General features: G+C 37.7%; 2 protein-coding genes across 25 annotated transcripts in view; both read left to right on the plus strand.

Moving 5' to 3' along the window:
• The first annotated feature begins 5,240 nt into the window (after positions 1–5,240).
• LOC119547721 (proteoglycan 4) lies at positions 5,241–7,515 on the plus strand. Its single transcript, XM_037854699.1, has 4 exons — positions 5,241–5,323; positions 5,384–6,411; positions 6,472–6,582; positions 6,842–7,515. Exons 1-4 carry the CDS (start codon positions 5,241–5,243, stop codon positions 7,513–7,515), a joined length of 1,896 nt encoding a protein of 631 aa, XP_037710627.1.
• Positions 7,516–9,520: 2,005 nt separating this feature from the next.
• LOC119548589 (sodium bicarbonate cotransporter 3) overlaps positions 9,521–20,936 on the plus strand; it is a 32,765-nt gene continuing 21,349 nt past the window's right edge. For 4 of the 24 annotated variants that reach the window (XM_037855934.1, XM_037855940.1, XM_037855943.1 and 1 more), the window contains exon 1: positions 19,605–19,904. In XM_037855934.1, coding sequence (XP_037711862.1) covers positions 19,876–19,904 — 29 coding nt within the window. In that variant the 5' untranslated portion in view covers positions 19,605–19,875. Of the gene's footprint in view, positions 10,139–14,079; positions 14,481–19,602; positions 19,905–20,936 lie in introns of those variants that run through there. The other 20 variants (XM_037855946.1, XM_037855924.1, XM_037855937.1 and 17 more) reach the window with 16 other exon arrangements.

The following is a 20,936-nucleotide window of genomic DNA, read 5'->3' on the forward strand; positions in this document are numbered from 1 at the left end:
GCATCGAGCCGGATCAGACAACTATATCCTATGGCTTTCATAGGAATTATCAATAAAATATTTGTTTAACAGAAAGAAAGCTAACTTCGGCACGCCGTAATTTTTATACCCTTACAGGTTGTTCCGGTGGGAGCATTGTATGTACAGAGCTTTCCGATTTTAAGAAAACTAAAAACTAATTACATTAACTTTTTATATCTTATATCTGATCCATTTCCATTTACTACCGTATATGTTTACCGAAAACGAAGAGCAGGAGTTAATATGTCGAAATCATAGAATCAAATGTGAAATTATAGAATGGAATCATAGAATCGAATCATAGAGTCGAATCATAGAATCGAATCATAGAATCGAATCATAGAGTCGAATCATAGAATCGAATCTCAGAATCGAATCATTAAGTCGAATCATAGAATCAGGTCGTCAAATCATAGATGCTAATCATTGAATCATTGAATCATTGAACTATTGAATCATTGAATCATTGAATCATTAAATGATTCAATCATTGAATCATTAAATGATTGCAGCAATGAATCATTGAATCATTGAATCATTGAATCATTGAATCATTGAATCATTGAATGATTGAATCATTGAATAATTGAATCATTGAATCATTGAATCATTGAATCATTGAATCATTGAATCATTGAATCTTTGAATCATTGAATCATTGAATCATTGAATCATTGAATCATTGAATCATTGAATCATTGAATCATTGAATCATTGAATCATTGAATCATTGAATCATTGAATCATTGAATCATTGAATCATTGAATCATTGAATCATTGAATCATTGAATCATTGAATCATTGAATCATTGAATCATTGAATCATTGAATCATTGAATCATTGAATCATTGAATCATTGAATCATCGAATCATTGACTTAAATCAACAAAGTCATGTCCACTTTTACCAGTTCAGAACAACTAACGCTGGCTAAACATTGAAGTTTGTATGTGCGTATCCAAACTCTGTTTTAGGGTCATGGAATTAATCAAAATGTTTTAAAACCTTTCCGTGTAAGAAACTTCAGTTCAGTGTATGCGAGAAGCTTAGACATTTTCGGAAGCGGACAGAATGAGAACATTTTAGAATGTGCTATTTAATAATTTAATATCAGAACTTTTGCATGTAGACGGTGCGATCGTCGTTGGTCAAAGATATTGTTGGCCTATTAATAGAATCCAATCTAAGTTCTACTTTTAAATCTGCAACAAAATATTTGTAAGTGGATATTTATAAGTACTGAAGGCTTCAAGTATAAGCCCTTAACTGTACCTAAAGGGCATTCAAAAGCGGTAGCTAGGTTGTCAGTCCTCAAAAAATAAATAAAACCTCTAGTAGATCGAGACATCTGAAGTTTTTAATCAATTTACACAAATATTCTCTAATTCTTTGTTAAGTCTAAAATTTGGTTAAGGTCCTACCCCTGGTTTTGTTATTTTATTTTGGATGATTCTGTTGCAGAGCTAGCTAATAAAATCCCATAAAGACATAGAATAAAACACCCGAGAAAACCTACTATCAACGAACAAACTCAGATGTCCTTGCAAAATACAACAGGTACTTAAATATAAAGATTTAATTAATTTTTCGCTCGGTACACAACGGTGATGTGCAGCCATGCAAACATTTGAGCAATTAACGAACAGCCGCTATAAAAAATTCGATTCATCACGTTATTGTACCCGACTCAGCCATTGACAAAGTGGCAAACTCTTATCAACTTTCGGTCGGTTACATTGATCGCCAATATCAATGTCAGTGTCCCATTTGAGGCCGTTTCAACAGCTTCAAACCCGACCAAACCGAAGTAAGCAGCTGCCCCAGCAACACCAACCTAAAGTGTTAGATAACTGGTTTTATCAATTGTTAAATTGACTGCTCACGATGTCCACGCGACATGGCTTAGCACGAGACAGAACCACAAACAACACCTAACCCCAAAGAAAAAGCCCCGTTAACCCGGAGTGCTCTTCAACAAACAGTAAAACTTTCATATAACAAACTAGTGAACCTTTATAGGCATTAACTATCAAAATTGAATTGTGCACAGAAGCTTAAAAAAAAAAAAAAAAGATACCGCTATAGTTGACGGCCTCGACTATCAGATTTCCGTTTCTCAGCTAACAAAATAGCCCCACCTATCGTTTGTTCCTAGCGACTGTTTACGAGATTTCACTACCAAGCCAAAGCTAGGTGGCGCTAGTGAAATTTTTGCCGCAAAACCCATCCTTCTAACTGTTACATACTTTCTGACGAATCTAGTACTCAACGATTAAAGGATATAATTACAAATTTGATTCACTTAGTACTCATTATTTTTGGAAGGATAAAAATAAATTCGGGCAATGAAATTTGAACAATAACTTTCCGTCTGACTTAAAATTAAGCTCAATACATATATCATAGAAATATATAACTCTTTATAAATCTTTTAACGAATCATTAAAAAATTATTCCAAAATAAATAAGAACTCAATAAGACATATTATGTTAAGTTCACTGTACTTTACTGGTGTCTTATTTTGTCGCCTTGAAGCCATTTGAGCCATCTGTCATGCCTAATGTTCCATGACCTCACACATTTTCCCTTCCCAACTTTGACATTGATACGCTTCTGTCAACATTATTCAGCGAATGTTGCGTGCCGAGTCCCGAAAAACTGTTGCATGTTCCGCATAGCAAGGATACCACAGATAACTAAAAAAAAAGGGCAAAGGGGCCCTTTTCAGATAACAGCCAAGCGTTTTCCATTTAACATGCGCCTAAAACAATATATTTACTATGTAAACTGAAGTCCTCGTGGTCTCTATTTGATTGGAAAATGTTTAGCTGGAGGGCAAATATTGATTGGGAACAACGTCTCGGGCGCGTAAAGATTTGTACATAAAGCAGATGGGAAATCGGGAAAACTGGAGGATTCCAAGAAGCCAAAACAAAATACACGCGAATGCCATTTGGTAATGACAGGATGGAAAGTCGCCCTAAGCCCCAAACACGTACTTTTCACCAGCTGACATTTTGGAATGTGAAAGTGACAAGGTCAAAAAGTCAGGACATTTATTTCGAGCGTTCCCTGAAGGAAATGTTTTTATGTTGTAAGTGTTGCCCAAATTATGTACAGAACCTTTTAAGTTCTTGACTACATTACAAATATTTAAAGTCACTATCACTGCGGACGGCAGTACACGTAGTTACGAAATAATATTTATAAACCCACCAAATATGCATTTACTTCCTTATTAGTTTATAATTACATCATTAAGAGAAAGTTTTATTTACATCTCAAATATTATCAGCACTTCCTTATCTACACTTTACCCCAACAATTGTCACGAACCGTTTGAACAAATGGTAATACAATAGTGAAAATCAGGCAGATTACCCAGACAACAGTTAGTAATTAGCAATATATTTATCTTGAGTACACATTATAGTTCTTGTGCTTTATAGTAAGTTTTCAAAACCCAGTCAGTTAGCAGCTGCTTTTCTAATTGTTCAGATGTTTTCAGAATGTCAAACGAACCAAGTGTTGCAGCCAATTGTTTTTGCTTCAAGAAAAAACCACAAGCGTGTGATTGGTATTAATTACTTGGTAGTAGACCCCATGGAGCCCACAGTCCTTCACTTCCCACCCCTTTTTGGCCATGCTTCTGTTTTACGCCCACGCGATAACAACAATAAAAGTAATTAGCATAAACGGAAACAAGGCAAACGAGAGACGTGGGATCAAATGGTAACAGTAATAAATTAAATATATTAAGTAAATACAAAATAAACCTCAAGAACGAAAGCAGGCGAAATTAAAATAAATTTATGGTTGGACTATAGAATACCCTGCCATTATTTATATATTAAGTATTGATTAAAGATCACAAAATAATTCAAAAATACAGTATATATCTTTAAGCTACAAATTAAATAGGTCCATAAGCCCAAATTTAAAAGTAATGGTTTTTGGATTTTAAATATTTTATATCATATTCATTGTAAGAAACCTCTCTTATATAGAGTATCCCAGACGAAAGCAAATAATAAACAAAGTCGTAAATAAAAGCCAAAAAATGACGAGCTCAGCACAGGTCACGTAGAGAATGAAAGTGAAAACAAGAAAGAACGCTATAGTCGAGTGCCTCGACTATCAGATACCCGTTACTCAGCTAAAGGGACCAAAGGGAAATGGAAATAAGCAAGCAGCAAAGCAAGACTGAAATGCGCCACCTACCGGCGGTAGACAGATTTAAGCGTTATGGGCGTTAGGGTGGGCGTGGCAAATTTTTTTTTGGTCAATCGATAGGTATTGACGAGACCGATACAGTTCAGTTAAAATTTTGTATCTAGCATGAAAATTGTGGGCGCCACAGGCTTGGGCGGTTTGTGGGCGTTAGAGTGGGCGTGGCATATTCGCGTATCAAAATTGCGCTGCGTACAAAGCTACGGAATCTAAATCTGAAATCCTGATTCTATATCTTTGATAGTTTCCGAGATATCCACGTTCATATTTACGATTTTTTGAAGTTTGGGGGCGGTTTGTGGGCGATAAAGTGGGCGTGGCAAACTTTTTTTTGAATCAATCGATAGGTATTGATGAGAACAATACATTTCAGTTATAATTTTTATTCTAGCATCAAAACTGTAGGAGCCACAGTTTTGGGCGGTTTGTGGGCGTAAAAGTGGGCGTGGCACTCTACTGAAACAAACTTGCGCTGCGTAAGAAGCTCAGGAATCTGCACGCCAAATCTCAATAGCCTAGCTCTCATAGTTTCCAAGATCTCAGCGTTCATCCGGACAGACAGACGGACAGACGGACAGACGGACAGACGGACAGACGGACAGACGGACAGACGGACAGACGGACATGGCTAGATCGACTCGGCTAGTGATCCTGATCAAGAATATATATACTTTATGGGGTCGGAAACGCTTCCTTCTGCCTGTTACATACTTTCCGACGAATCTAGTATACCCTTTTACTCTACGAGTAACGGGTATAACAAGAACAGAGAAGCGAAGACGGCGCCCGGACGTATGACACTAAAGTCTAATGAGAAAGCTGACCGCAAAACTGAGATTTCATTTTTTTGGGGAGGGGTGGGTGGTATTACAGATCGGCAAGAACGATGTCTCAATTGGCAGAAAGTGAGAGCGCAGCGTTCTGCATCCGACAGATACGTGAACTCAACAAAAGCCAAATGTCGATCGGGTTGGGGCACCATTTCCATGGAAACCATAGACTCAAACACTCTAATGAAGATGATGCTGCTGCTACTATGGGTGCTGCTATTGGGACCTTCAGTTTTTGGGTAAGTTGCTGAAAAAGCTGTGGTGAACTGTTATCAGATGACTTCTTAAATCCATCTTAGTTCGCCTTTGGAAATGCAACTTTTGGATATGATGCTGCGAGAGGCTGAGGGTTATCCTAGCAATGGTCGGGATCAGCGAGACATATCCGTTTTGCCAGCAACTTCAATAGGCTGCGATGAAAGCGGTTCTCCGGAGCAATTTGAGCACTTATTCGATGATTATGAGGAGAGCAAAGAGGACTGTATGGACCTTTTGCCAACCTGTGAGCCAACTTTCGAGGAAGGACTACCCATCGACCATCCATGCTTCATCAAATTACTCCTCCTAAGAACACCACTGCTTAAACAAGACCCCTGTGCAAATTTCTCCCTGGTAACTGAAAAATCCACTACCACCGTGAAACCCAAAACCAAGAAATGCAATCCAAAAAGAAAATCAAATAAAAATGTAACTGAAAATGTATTGGTGGGACTGCCGAATAATGACACCATAAATTCAACCACAACTACACCAATAAGTTCAACAACGGAAGCAGTACCCAATTCAAAAATCATAAAAATAAGAAAGTTGGTTCCAAAGATCAAAACAAACACCACAGCATCAACGAGCACCACAACAACTTTGGAGACAACAACCGTAGAAGAAACTACGACACCAGCGGAAACCAGCACCACAGAAGAAGAACCAGAAACGACAACTGAAGAGGAAACCACTACAGCATCAACAACTACAACAACGAGTACCACAACAACTACCCAATCACCTTTTACTGCAAACCAACTAAAACGTTTAAAGGCCTTAAGGAACAGAAAAAATAATACCAGGGGAAAGTCGCCGAAAGTGCCCGATCCACCACAGATCAAACTAGATAATGTCAGCCAGCCCAGCGAGGTTATTCAGGTAATAAAGACCACCGAAGCTGCCGAATTGAAGCTTCAACCGGAAACTAGCACCACCACTACGGTCGTGCCCACAACAACGGTTTCTACAACCACTTCCGAACCGGAAACCACAACCGTAGAGAGTTGTGCAGATGGAGAGGAAACCACCAATACACCGGAATCTTCAGGATGTGATGATGACGAAGGTAAATGTGAAAAATTTAGAAATATTAAAAAGAATACTATTGGTTTTTTAATTCTAACAGATCCTCAGGAGTCTGAAAATAATGTTGCCACCACCACAGAAGAACCTTGTGAAGATACTGACGAACAGGACACTAATCTGTGTCCCCAATTTATGCCAACCCAAGGGCCTTGTGAGTACTATTAATGTTTTTATTAATTTAGTAAAATTAACAAAACAGCAAAAAAACGATAAAAGTAAAGATAAAATTTAAACCGACCTCAGTTAGTTAAAAATCTAATCATAAGATCAAAATCTTGGTAAATTAACAATATTTGGTCTACGAAATATGTGTATTTCTTTCATAATTGCAATTGTGGTTCTTATCAAATTATATAATATGTCATAGTTTATACTATGTATTAATATCTAACTCCTTTAATGTCCAGCAGCACGTCCAAGACCTCCTTCAGCATATCGTTTCCGCAAGCCCGTGAAAAACTATGTGGAACCCATTCTATATGAGGGTAACTTTGCCAAACCACTTCAGCGAATGGCGCCGATGGGACCCCAGCAGAGGGATTACTTTGTATCCAATAAACAAGTAGTTCCCAGACCCAGGCCCAGGTACCGGAAACGCATACCACCCTCGATCTATATGAACAACATTGTGAGTGGCTTGGATTGCAGCGATGAAAGTGATCAGAATCCTTCAAGAACTCCCAATCAGCCACGAAGATATTGGAATGACCGTCCTGTAAATTTGCTTGAGCGAACCATAACTCCACTTTTGAGGACAATAAGACCTGAGAGAAATATGAGAAATATTGCACCCACTCCTATCAAAAGAAAGCCAATCTATCCGAGAAATTCAGAGGAATCAATGGAGAGACAGTACCTGAGGGAAAGGGATCCAAAGCCGCCAGGGCAGTATCACCATTACCCTGAAGAGGAGTTTACCCAAGAGGAAAGGTTTATTCCACCACCCTCGCCCACTCCCATCTTGGATCCCTGCCAGCAGGAACACGATAATATCCTTTTTCGTCAGAGAGCACCACATCGCCAGCAAACCGACCATCTAATAGATTATTCCCAAACACCACCTTCTTCGCACTTTTTCACCTAATTAACCTAATCCATAAGTTAGCCAAGTAGCACACAGAGCACCCAGTAACCAGTTAACCACCGAAAATAAATAAGTGCACCACCAAGCAAAAGCCAAAACAGACCATCAATCAAGTGGAGCCCATCTGGATAATTGGGGAAGCTCTTTGATCTTAAAGGAGAGACGACGTCAGCAGTTGAATTATAAAGCAATTGCCTTTCACTTGGCGGTCAAAAGAGGGGCATGGGTGAATAGCCACTTATCAGTCCATAGCCGTGGCTCAATTCGCTGGCCAAAAGGCACGCGCCCGTAATGACAAACCCATGAGCGGCCATGCCCACCACCTGATGGCAGCGAAAAGGGTGGTTTGCGGTGGCCACCCACTCAACCCCATCGTGATGGGCCTCCAACTGGAATCCTATTTCCCCCATTATTCTCTACTGCTTGGGTGGAGTTCGAACACATAAAAAAAATTTACAAACTAAGAAATTTTTTCAAAACTTCTTCCAAGATTCAATAACAAGTCCAAAACTAAAATATTTCTGATTCAACATTTTTTGAACTCAAAAAAATTTCCTGTGAGAAGAATTTTGTCTTTAAGCCGAAAACTATATTATTTCCAGGTTCAAATTCCAGAAGAAATTCAATAATAATTGAAGGATTTTTATCTGAATACATATTTTGTTGAAAAAGGCATTGGTTTTTCTCAGTGTCAGAATCGAATATCGCAAACTTTTCACCGAAGCATGAGTGGCAGAAGCTTTTAATTGATTCTGTTTAATAGAATACCATTTAAAAGCTTCCTTGAACATAAAGAAAGGTAACACATGCTATGTGTTTTCCACGAAAATGGCTCAAACTTTAATATGAAAATGAAGTATAGAAGAAACCAGAATGAACGACGGCCTCGACTATTACATACCCGTTACTCAGCTAAAAGTAGTGCGAGGGAGATGGAGATATGCATGCCGTAATGCAATCGGCTCTTTCCGAGATTGCACACCGTATTTGCTTATAACTTTTTAATTATTGGTCCGGTTTTAATAATTTTTGGCATGAAGATAGATATTGATAGTCAAATCAACATCCCATAGTTTTAAAAAATCTTAAAAAATGTGGGCGCTAGACAGGCGATATTGCCTCAGAGCTCTTGAATCTGTATCTGTATCTTTCTAGCTTTTATAGTTTCGAAAATATTATGGCTAGTTCGACTCGGCTAGTGATCCTGATCAAGAATAAATATACTCTTTACGGTCGGAAACGCTTCCTTCTACCTGTTACATACTTTCCGACGAATTTAATATACCCTTTTACTCTACGAGTAAGGAGTATACAAATTATATAAAAAGCATACTGTCAATAATTACACACATAATTGGATGATTGGCTATAATTTAAAGAATACTTCTATAAATAATTTACCGGTAAATACTATTTATGACATGCATTTGTATATAATTTAATAAGCTAACGAAGATATATAGCAAAATTAAAACTTTCATATATGTGAAAGTTTAGACTTTAGTGTGAATGTTTTAACTTTTAAATTATTACTTTTAAAGAGATATATATATTTTAAAGATACAAAAATTAAAGTCTTCTAAATGTCCACTTAAGTCCCTTCGATTGATATCGTAGGTGAGTGGCTAACATATGACCGTCGGAAACGTATAACACGACAAAGCGCCAAATCAAAAGAGCGTTTTCGGGCCCACAGGAGTTTCCCGGCGAGAAAATAAAGCCGAAAACAAATTAGTTTATTCAAGCCTACACGTTTTCCCGCTCTAACTCTCTCTTAGCCGCGGCGAATTCGAATCCAAGCGGAGGCTGACATTTACAATGTCACAGGCAGGACATCAAAGGCGGCGGCGCTCAGAGAGAGAGCGGGTGAAAGTGCGGGAGCGCGGGAGAAAGTGCTGAGAGAGCGGGTGAAAAGTGCGGCGAGAGCGAAAAGCCATTGAAGAGGAAGAGAGCGGGGGTGTTTTAAAATTCGCCCGCTTGTTGGGTACTGATTTTCAGGTTCTCCTGGCTCTTCGCCCAGTGCGGACGTGTTTTTCTCGCTTTCCACCGCTTTTCACGCGTTGTGCGTCCAAAAACTGCAAAACGGAAAAATCCAAAATAAAAAAAAATTAAAAATAACACAAGAAAACCTCAAACCAAAATCAAACCAAAGCCAATTAAACCAGCAAAACGAAATCAATTGTTAAACCACCTAAACGAATATTTAGTGAGCATTTAAGCCATAATTTACTAAAAGAAATATATAAACATATATTTATTAAACTTAAAACCTATAATTGTTAATCCAATTTATATAAAAAAGCTAAATTTTACCTTGCTGTAATGAGCAACCCGCTAAGAGTAAATCGATAAGAAATTTAAAAATAAATCAATCAATCTCCGTAAATGTCTATAACCAAACACTGCCAATGTGAACCCATCTATTTAAAAAAGGAATAACCAACCTGAAGATAACCGAAAACAAACGTTAACGAGCATTTAAGAGGTCACAGAAGTAACTGTAACTGTAACAGCAACTAACGGTAACTGGGTCAGTAGGCAGAGCCCAAGTAACGCCCCCTCATCGAGGGCTTCCTCGAGCACCCTCTCCATCCTTCTACGCCCCCCAACTTGTTTCAGTGTGGTAAGTACCTTATTCTTTGCACCCCCTAGTTGTTAGATTTAGACTCTCACCGAATCCTTCGAGCTTATCTCCCTCAGTTTGTGGCTTAGAAGGATTTAAAAGCCGACTCGAATTTGTGTCGAAACAGAATGAAGGAAAATATGGTATACAGTTTGCTGACTGTGATTAGCTTTTGTTGAACCATTGTGATTGCGGCATGTGCCAAGGACTAAAACGGGTCAGTAGGTTTTGGTTTTACATGGCGTATTTTTATCATTTCCCATTTTTCAATAATATTTTCCCCCTCTGTGGGACTGTTGAATCCTTGCCAAAGATGTCGAGGGTATAATCCTTAATTTAATGAATTTATGAGATGACATAAACAACTCAATTTAAAGCAAAATTGCCAGAGCCACTCTTGAAAAATGTTTTCTATTCAATATTCACTAACAAATATTATGGGCACAATTAATCAAGTTAATTCCTAACAACTTTTTTTTAGATTTCTCAAAAGACGAAAACCTGTGTTAGAACAAATAGAAACAGCGTTTCCCCGAATAGAAATGATTGATCTATTCCACAGCAACGTTATCTTCAAATATTGATCAACAAATAGAAAACACCTCACTTTTCGAGGCGAAAAAAAACAATTAAGCAACTTCGCAGCTGACACAGTGGTTATTTCAGGCAATCGAAAGCCATTAAATTAGCCACTATGCCAACCTCGGATTGTTCAAGCACACCCCTCCAATATTATATAGACTTTCGTTTAACTACTTTTGCCGGCCAACTAAGCAAACAAGTCACAGCCAAAGTAGAATCGCCACCGACTGGCAAACCAAACATGTAAGCTAATGACCATTAGCTGGGCCTCTTTCTATATCCCCACCTGTCTGTCGATTCTCCAGCTATTTTACATAATGGCAAATACAACAGAAAATAGCGCGGAATGTTCAATAGATTACAAACAAAGGGAATCGAAGGGCAAAGGAAGGCCCAGAGAACATTGTTGTTAAATAAAAGCCCCAAATGTTGTCACATAATCGATGAATGTATTCAGGGCCTGTACCGTACCTACATCAAGTTCGTTCCTATCTATATCTTGGCATTTCGATAACGCAACCTTCGCGGGAATCGATTAGAAAACGAGACCCACAAGATGCTGGTAGCTAATCCAATTCATTCAAGATGTAAGCCACCTTAAGCCAACGAACACCAGTCTTATAATTAGCTAGAGAACGTGGTTCTCGGATGGCAATGGATACTGAATACCCGGCTAAAAACTGAGCTCAGGAATGAGTATAATTACACGTGGGACAGGTATGTCAAGTGACAGCGCGTGTCCTTAAGTACATCCTGCTGATGGCAAATGGATATGGAAATCCCAAGGAGATAAGGAGGAAATGTACAGAAGTTTCATGTTCAATAAAATGTAAGGGGATAGAGAAAAAGTAAACCATTTCGGTATACTTCAACAGAAATGCGTCTTTTGGTTTGTTGATTTTATTGGCTTGATGGATTAACCATGCACATGTTTCCACATGAGCTAATGTACTGAAATGTCGGATCAACTTGATGATGTACTTTCGTAACTAGAACTCGTTAGGCAAGAAACTTTTCCAAACGAAAACATGAAAATGTGCACAACTTTTTGGACCACAAGTCGTGGTCAAACAGGATAATCAGCCCAATCGAGTTACTGGTTTGTTGTTTCTTAAATAAAAAATTCTTACTTATGAATTTAATATGAATATAATATACGTAAAATAAAAGTTAGTAACATTGTACTTCCAAATTAACAGATAGGAAAAACGAATTTATTTATAGATGGTACCCATACTCATATTCAGTTTTCTTCCTGAGAAAAAAAGGACACAACTGTACTTAATTTTGCCATATGCCCATGCAATTTACATTTGTTTGCCTGCTGACATGAATATGTAAATAGGCTTCAATTGATTTGCCATATGTCACAGAGGATTTTCAAGCATGTCGAACGAAGTTATATTTGCATTTCCCTTTTAGGCCACCTGCTCTCCTCATTGAAACTCAATCAATGTTTACAGTTGCAATAAAATGAACTTGGGGCGGGTGACAGAGAAAGCAGTGTTGGAAAAGGCCATAAAAAGCAATCACCGATAGGGATACATACATGCATACTTCATTGGCCTGCATTCACCCAGCTAAATGATCTCTTGTGAAAGGAAACAAGTCCTTGGCTATATTTAGCAAGAGTATGTTTTAATGGCCCCCTGTTGCTCGAGAGCGGTGTGCGTGTGAATCCTTGTTGATACCTGTGAGAAACCTCTTAGGTTTCACAACTCAAAACCACATTGTTTTTAGTAGTTTAAGAAAAGTTGCAGTTTTAAATTTTTGAAATATAACGATATAAAGTTTTGCCAAAGTATTTATATGAACCATACAAGTAGTTTGGTATATGTTTAAACAGGCATCCTTACCAACTTTCACGCTCGTCGGTGTGCATACTTTTTGACACGCTTTTATCGCGACCTTACCCACAACAAGCTCCCCGCGAGCCCCGTTTAAAAGCCTCCTCTCCTCGTATGACACTATTTAACCACATAAGCGGGGAAACAAAAAATCAATACCGGCAACAACAGCACCAACATTTTGCTGATTTTTGCCCACACGGCAAAATTGGAAATTTCATTTACACTTGACACGAGTCTGCTCTTCCCCCTGTATCTCATTTTCCGCTTTCATGTCATTTTCCTCACATAAGCAAAGTACACGTGTTTGGTTACCAAACAGTTACAGTTTTCCATACCCGTTAGACACGGGAGAATTTTCACCAAAATGAGGACCTATGTTTGGAAAAAAAGGATGCCGAGCTTTGGAAAAAGGGGTTAGGACAAATGTTCAATGTGCAGGCTCAAATGATAAAAGGTTTTTAAAACGCTTCATAAATTCTAAAAGGCGAGTCTAAAAGGGTATCATTTAACACTTGACTCAACAAACCATTAATAAGTGACAAAATCGTAAATTTACATTTTGTATTAACATCATAAAAAGGTTTTATCTGTTTGCCTTAAATAAATCAGGTTTCATGAAATGACTCAGTTTTAAATTACAAAGCAATAAAAATTAAATTGAACCCAAATTTAACAACATATATGTAGGTGCTCGTAATATTTATGATTCTTTTCTTTTTACATTTTGAAAGCAGGAACTCGTATGCCGTCCTAAATGTAATGGTTATAACCAAATGTATTAAACTGTGAAAATGTTTTATTGCCTGTTATAATCGTTTTAGATGTTGTCAACTACTAAGTTAATTAAAAGGGAATTTTCAGTTTGATTCAGTCAACATTTTTCCGCCAAATAAATTTTGTAAAATGCCTCACCCACCCAAAACCTTTTAAAAGCACTGTAAATAAACCTTGACATTCAGTTAATTGAATTCATTATCAACCTGTCATTCCGTGAGGGACACGCATCATTCAGATTTAATTGAATTGCAGTCGGGCACAAGCCAAAAAAATAAATCCGCACTCTTCTGTGCAGTAGTGTTTCCTTCCTGCTGTCAATAGAAAACATTTACACATTAACTTGATTCAGTTGGGTCGAAAGTGAATTTCCACAAAATTAAATTGACATGACCAAGTTCCTGCCCCATACCAGGATTTTCCACCCCACCACAGCATTCTGGCTTTCAGTCCTTACTTGCCATCATCAAACATCCTATGCTCATAATGAGATAATAACACGAAAAGCCGCAAATGCAAACGTGTTAAGCTGCAGTTAGGAACAGAAGAGAATAGGGTCGAAAGAGAGTGGTCTCTTTGGCCAGAAAGTGCAGCGAAAAGAGAGATTTAGAGAGGGAAACACCGAGAGAGTGGAAATTCCGAAGATGCAGCGGGAAAACCTCGCGACCAGAGCTCTCAACTTCTCGAACACCAGCCGGCCGGATTAGTCTGCCGCGCGACTCAAACGGCAGCGCATATCTCTAACAAAAATTCCGGAAAAGTATTCCCTAGAATTTAAATATACCAAAATACATTCCTGAAAATCTATACATATCCCCGAGTGCTGCCTGGTTCTCAGTTTTCAATAATCAAGTCAAAGGATTTCGGTAAATCCCCCATCGTTTCGGTTGTTGTTTTGATTCTCGGTGTCATTAACCCCTTCACGCTGTGCCGTCTAAATTTGTTTTTGTTTTTCCAACCCCATGCCCCGAAAATAAAAATAAAAACAAAGCACTTTGTCAGGATTTTCGGGTGTAGTTACACCAGAGAGGAGACCGGAATTGAAATCAAGGATCCAGGATGCCACAGCAGGCGCAGCTGAAACACATCCACGGACATGGCCGGTTGCCCAGAGTGATAGCCACTGATAGCAGCAGGTAAATGGGAGGCACATCCTGCTTTTCAATGGTCCACCAAGAGGAGCTTAATGCAAGGGAAATTGAATAAATATTCAAGGGGTTGGCGGCCAACAGGGCGTATGAATGCGATCTAACAAAGGAACAAAGACCTTTGTTAATGGTTGCCATGTAAAGCCAACCAAAACTGACTGAACACGGATAAGAGCAAAAGAGTTTATAGATAGACTTACTTAAAAATGGTACAATTAAAAAAGGCATATTGCAATTGATTTCCTTGGAAAAAACAGTGTTCGTGCATAATGCTTTCGATAATAAATCTATTATTTTTCCACATATTTTTGCAAAAGGTTGCTATTTATAGACAAAGTACCATAAAAGCGAAGCCCACAATAGAGATATCACAAATAAAATCACAATACAAGCACTAATAAAGATCTGTAAAGATTGTAATCGCTAGGAAAATCAACTTAAAGACAGTATTACTGCCCCCAATTAAACGACAATAGAGAACGGTACTGCCGCATCTCAATTCCAACCTACAAGCAATTTCCATACCGTATATAATCTACCTACACGCACATCTCAGAACTATAGATGGAATCCACTATCTAAATATGTAAACAGTAAATAGATTTGTTTTTATCGTTGATAGAGTCTCCAGTATCTCACGAATTCTGTGTAAGGCAAAAGACGGAATTATTTTTAATTTTCCGCCTAAATAATAAATTTGGTTTTGTCTATCCATTAATTTTATAGTTTGCAGTTAGCATAGTAACTCAAATCAAATGTTGTCTGTTAATAAAATATTATTTACTTCTTCCGGTATAACCTGATACAAAAATAGTTTATTTAACTTGTCAAAAGTCACACAGCAAAAGGCTGTAGAACTTTGGTATCTGACTGATATAGATACTTTCTATTCTGTTTGTTGCGGTTTGTTGATGATGACTTGTCTGTCTTTTTTAGAGACTGGGTCAACAACATGTCAAGTGCAAAGAGTGGGGTGGGTGGTTCAGGGAATTAAATGGGGGTATGATGAAAAAGAGCAAGGGGGGCATATATGCAGGAGACACTCCCCTCTCAGTGGGTTTTTGTTTGTGGTGCTTGTGTATTTTCTTTGTCTGTTGTGATAAGCGAGGGAGGCGTTCGATAAGCAAACAATATACATACAACAAAGAACAAAGAGAAGTGGAGAAAGTGGGCGGTGAGAATCGGGAAGAGAATATGAGGAGTTGCGACTCTCTTGGGCTCTCTCTCTGGCATTTCCCGCTCAGATTCTCTGTTTTGCTTGCCTCATTCTCGCTCCATTGGGGGACATTGATCCCATTTCCCGCAGCCCCAATTTCCCCGTACCCTGCGAACCCTTTTTCCCACCCAACCCCAAAACCCCTCCTCATGTTATGTGTGTCACTTCCGCATGCAGCGGATGTCTTTCAAAATGGCACACGCCATGTTGCCTCAGGTCCCAAATCGCACCTGTACCCCGCCCCCTTTTTGCAGCATTTACCAATTTCCCAACTAATTTTAAATTTCTTTGGCAAATATCACAGCTCCTATTTGTTTTGCGAAAATCGTTTTAACCACAGTGAGATAAGAGTGTTTCAAGGGACAGCTTCACTTTATCATTGAGCTTTCCTCCTTACTATACCATTAATGGGATATTTACTAAGCATTTTGTGATACAAAAAGGTATATTTACACAAAATTGTATGCTCTATAAGGTCATATAAATAAGAACTGTCCATAGATATCAGTCAACTTAAAGTTTCTTTTGAAACTGATTTTAAATAATTATTTTATTACGAATAATTAATTTTTTAATGGGTATATTTATTTATTCAAACACTCTAGTTTCAAGACATTTCTATATCTCATCTCAAAACCTTTTATTTTCCTTGTGTATTTAATTACACAATATACAAAAAGCTGACTGCAATATCTCACTTTGCAGTCATCTTTTTTCACAATTCCAACTTGTCCCCGGAAGACAATAAAAGCGGAGTCAAATGGCCAAGAATGACATCAGAACGAACAGCCAACTAAAGCCCAAGCATTTTCACACGACCCATGGCCATCTGAGAACCCTATTCTTTACTCTAATTGGAGGGGTAGTAAAATAAGATACGGCACTAAAAGCGTCTATGACACTACGATATGTAGAAATAGGTTATATGGCTAGAGCAAACAGTGAGCTATTTCCGCCAGAAGGAATTTATAACTCAAATGACCTTGATTTGTTGGCGTGGTTTTTGGGGTTAGAGAATGAGCTCACAGAAGTTCAAGGGTGATGGAGTCAAAAATGTGGACAAAAAAGTATGACAAGGATTCGGGCCACACATAAATATGAAGATATTGTGGCTGTTAGTAATGAAATTTTCAAGCCAAATATGCTTAGCTATTCAAAAACAGAGATAAAAAATAAAATTAAATTATATATCGAAACCTTAACCGATAAATGTTGAATTTGAATTTAAATGAAATATGTTTTCTTATCTTTAAATTGCACATAAACCGAACAACTTTCTTCCCACACCAACCTTTATAACTTTTGCTAGTTCGAAATATATATAATAAAATTTGTATGCCTCCATAAACAAAGCTAATTTTAAAGCAAACAGTAAGCATATTAAACGTGTTAAATTTCAGTTGTTTTCAACCGAACGATACTTAAAATCGTACAAATTTGAATAATCATAAAAATCTAGGCGGAAAGGTGTCAACAAAAATTCGCCTGATCATAAACCAATCGAGTAAAAAAACACTCGACCATATATTATTTATATATGACAAGAATCTTAACTGGGTGATAAGGTGTTTTGCAAATTAAAACTGGAACGGGACCCCTCTTGAATCGGTTTTGAAGTGGTTAAAGTGACGTGATGGCTGGCTTCATTGTCGATAAGAATCGGAACTTATCAACGAGAGTTACCTTTATTAAACAATTTAGTTGTCAGGGTGGTTCGAGTGGGTCGCGATAAGAATGAACCCTGAAAAATAAGACCAATCCTGCCCATGACGTTTAACTGACGATGATTAATTCGGGTTTTTTCAAGTGCAGCCAGAAAAACAAGATAAGATGGAAACGTGTCCCCGAAATTGACGTCAAAATAACAGAGATCGGAGAAATCGTGATTTTGATAGAAGTTCTGATCTGATTTCATGCTGATCGTAGCTGGTTTATGTGAATCTTGGCCTTGTCAATGGAACTGACGTAAACTCGATTTTTGATTCATTCAAAGTTAAGTTAGGCTATCGCGCTAATTGTTATTAATTGTGGCTAAGACTGGAAAATAGATTTATTAACAATGAAATCCGAATCGAATCGGCCAGACTCAGTTTGAGTCAACTCGATTCGGCGGAATTCGCATCGCACCTAACAATCGGGCAAACAAAAAACATAATAATTATTCGGGATGTGTGTTTTGTTTTTTGTGCCACTGGTCTTGACAGGCGAAGATTATATCAAACTTAAAAAAAAAGAATATTTAAAAAGTCCCCCTTATCGGAAACATCTCTCTCCCAGTATCTCCCCATCTCATTCTGCTTTGGCATCCAACGAAACCTGAACCTGAACCGTTTGCTTCCTACCGGTTCTAACCGGTACGATTCGCCTTGCATCGCAGTTGTTACCACAATTCCACTACCAACAAACAAGCCAACAACAACGCCGCATCCACAGCAAGTCACTGCAAATTGAATTAAAATTATTTCTAGTTTTACTGGCACGCAAGACGTCTTAATATCATTTGGTTGTTTTCTGAGTAATTTTTGAGATTTGTTTTGATCCGGTGCTTTGTCCAAAACCGTTGAGTTTGCTTGAAAACTGCATAAATTTGAATACCTTATTCAGATTTTGGAGAATTAAGTGTGGAGGTGTGTCTCCGCATCCAAAACAAAACATAAATGTTTGAAGCCGATCTACACTTTGATATTAAAAAAAAATTGGAACTTTTAAACTTAAGCTCTATTTTAAAAATTTAATTATTAAGGCACATTTCAAACCAGTTTATTATTAACCAAATATTTTTTTATTATTACTGATACCATTTTTAGAGGGGCTTTCGCTCTTTAATAAAATTAATTAGGAACCAAATATAATCTTCTATAAAAAAAAATAATTACAAAAATTGGCAATAAACTTTGTTAGGGTAATTTCAGACCATATGATGAAGTTGTTTATAGCAGTAATTTAAAGCTTCTCTCAAAATTAAACAAACATTTGAATTTCAATAATAACAACAAAGTTTATAAATAAAATTGAGTACAAATTTTAATGGGAATTAAAAATAATCTTTCACCTATTAAAATAAAATAGTTATTTTTAGCAAAGCCACAGTAATAACAGAAAATGAAGCTATTAATGTGGGTGTATAAAAAACTGACCTGACTGCCTTTCGAAAAATTCCAACTGGAATCACTTCCTACTATTTGCTCACAATGGAATATTTTGTTTTGTTTGACACCCAGTGCCCCACTTATTTTTTCAAGGGCTCCAGCCAATTTTATGTATTTCTGTTGTTGTTTACATATTTTCGTCATCGAGAAAAGCCAAAACAAACCAGAAAAAAAGTATAAATATCATAAAAAATACATACGTATCACACTCACACAGGCAGCGACAAAAAATATGTGTTTTGATAATAAATGTTTGTGGATATGCAGTAGGCGACAAAACAAAAGCGAAGCATTTCAAAATATTATAAAGACGAGGGAACACTTGTTGATTTGAGTTAATGCCGTTCAAACGCTTGCCAAAACACCGCGAACCATATGACATTGGTGACCAGCGGTTCTAACCGGATTTGTCAATATACCCATGGGCTATCAGATCTTGTAACGCACCATTAAAATGCACTTTCGGTTAAGTAAACCGATTTTTTCTGCCCCTTTGATAACAGACCCCGGCGATAAGGAAGCCCATTTAGCGGGGAAACTATCGATAAAGCTAAGTAGGCGAAATTGGCGTTTAAAAACACATTTTGTAAAGTTCTCCCACCCGCTCCACGAGTGTCTCTCTATCTCTCTCGGTGTTTTTTTCGATTCGATTCTCGACTGCGACGCCGGCAGAATCGGCGGCAGAGGGTTAAGCGAGCGCAGCTGCTTCAGTTTAAAGATCGGCAAAGTTAGTTAGTCTGCAATCGCCGGGACTCGCAGTCGAGTCGTCGTGGCGCGTTTTCAAAACACTCGCATAGGTATTGAAAATCCAAACCCCAACGATCCCGAGATCGGAACAGATTAAAATCAAATAATAAAACGGAACCACTTGTTTGCTGTTTATTGTGTCCCCAATATTCGGCACCTATCGCAAATTCACTTTTCGGCTGATTACCGCGAGGTGCGCGTGTGAACTTTTTGTACAAACAGGAAAAAAAAAAGCTCCAGTTTTTCGATCGCTATTTTCGGCGATAAGGTGATGGCCAAAAATAATGAGTACATAGAATTGTAAGTAGCCAGTGTGAATCATCATCAATGTTTGCTGAAAAGTGTCGCAGGAAAAATAACACAGGAGATAACGGGGTCCAAGGTTTAAGTCGCACTTTTCAGCTGGGCTTATCACTAGGGCTTCGATTCAGCTCGGAAAACTGTTATTGTTGTGGGTTTATCTTCCTTTCCAAAGAGCAATCGAAAACAAAGGGGAGAAATTCCGAAAGAATAAACACAATAAACGTCTAAAAACAAAAGATTTTCAGAAAAATACAAGAAAATATATGATAACAGAATAAAAGAAAATGTTTTGTGGTCCTAAGTTAATCAAAATCATAATTATTTCATACTCTATAAGTCGGAAACTTTTTTTCCAAGCCAATCTATTATTTTCTGAACTCAACATTGCTGTCGTAATCTCCAAAACATTATAAATTACACTAAAAACTAAATAAATACCATAAATTGAGGATAAGCTTAAAATTCAGGCTATAGCTAAACGAATAGTTAATACAAAGCAACTGAAAATGATATTTATATATCAAAAGAGATTAAAAAATAATAGATATTACAATATTTTGGTCTAATAGACCGTTATCCGCCTTCTTTCTGCAAGACTATAACTATAAATAATCTACGTTCTCAGGCCACAGTACTTCAAAAATACATTTATTATAGAAATAAACAACTGAACCTGCTATATCAAGCAGATAAGCCTTCAGGTCTGCGAGAATTTTCGGTTCTGGACCCAACCCACCTCGTTTCTTTGCTTTAACACCGAACGACCGCTTAATTAAACAAAGCCAAGTGCAAATTGTCTAGCAATTCGTTGTCTTGTTGACACAGTATACAACATTGGCTATTAAGTTAATATCGGACCCCAAATTAATGTTTGTTGTTGTGACTCAGGTGCTGATAAAGCGCTCAAAACCCACGAAGGCGGCAAGGTACTATAATGTACTATAATTAGTAAACCCTGGCTAGACCCAGTTTAGACCGGCAATTGGCAGACAGGCTGGAGTGTCCGTCTCTCCGACTGTCAGTCATGTC

The sequence above is a fragment of the Drosophila subpulchrella genome, chromosome 2L (genome assembly GCF_014743375.2).
Source record: "Drosophila subpulchrella strain 33 F10 #4 breed RU33 chromosome 2L, RU_Dsub_v1.1 Primary Assembly, whole genome shotgun sequence".
In the NCBI taxonomy this organism is placed as follows: Eukaryota; Metazoa; Arthropoda; class Insecta; order Diptera; family Drosophilidae; genus Drosophila; species Drosophila subpulchrella.

What these genes read in the sequence shown, in the direction of transcription:
- LOC119547721 (XM_037854699.1), top strand. Translation starts at nt 5,241, where the DNA reads ATGGAAACCATAGACTCAAACACTCTAATGAAGATGATGCTGCTGCTA. An exon ending in AGGATGTGATGATGACGAAG is followed by an intron (nt 6,412 to 6,471) that starts GTAAATGTGAAA and finishes TAATTCTAACAG; the next exon opens with ATCCTCAGGAGTCTGAAAAT. An exon ending in TATGCCAACCCAAGGGCCTT is followed by an intron (nt 6,583 to 6,841) that starts GTGAGTACTATT and finishes AATGTCCAGCAG; the next exon opens with CACGTCCAAGACCTCCTTCA.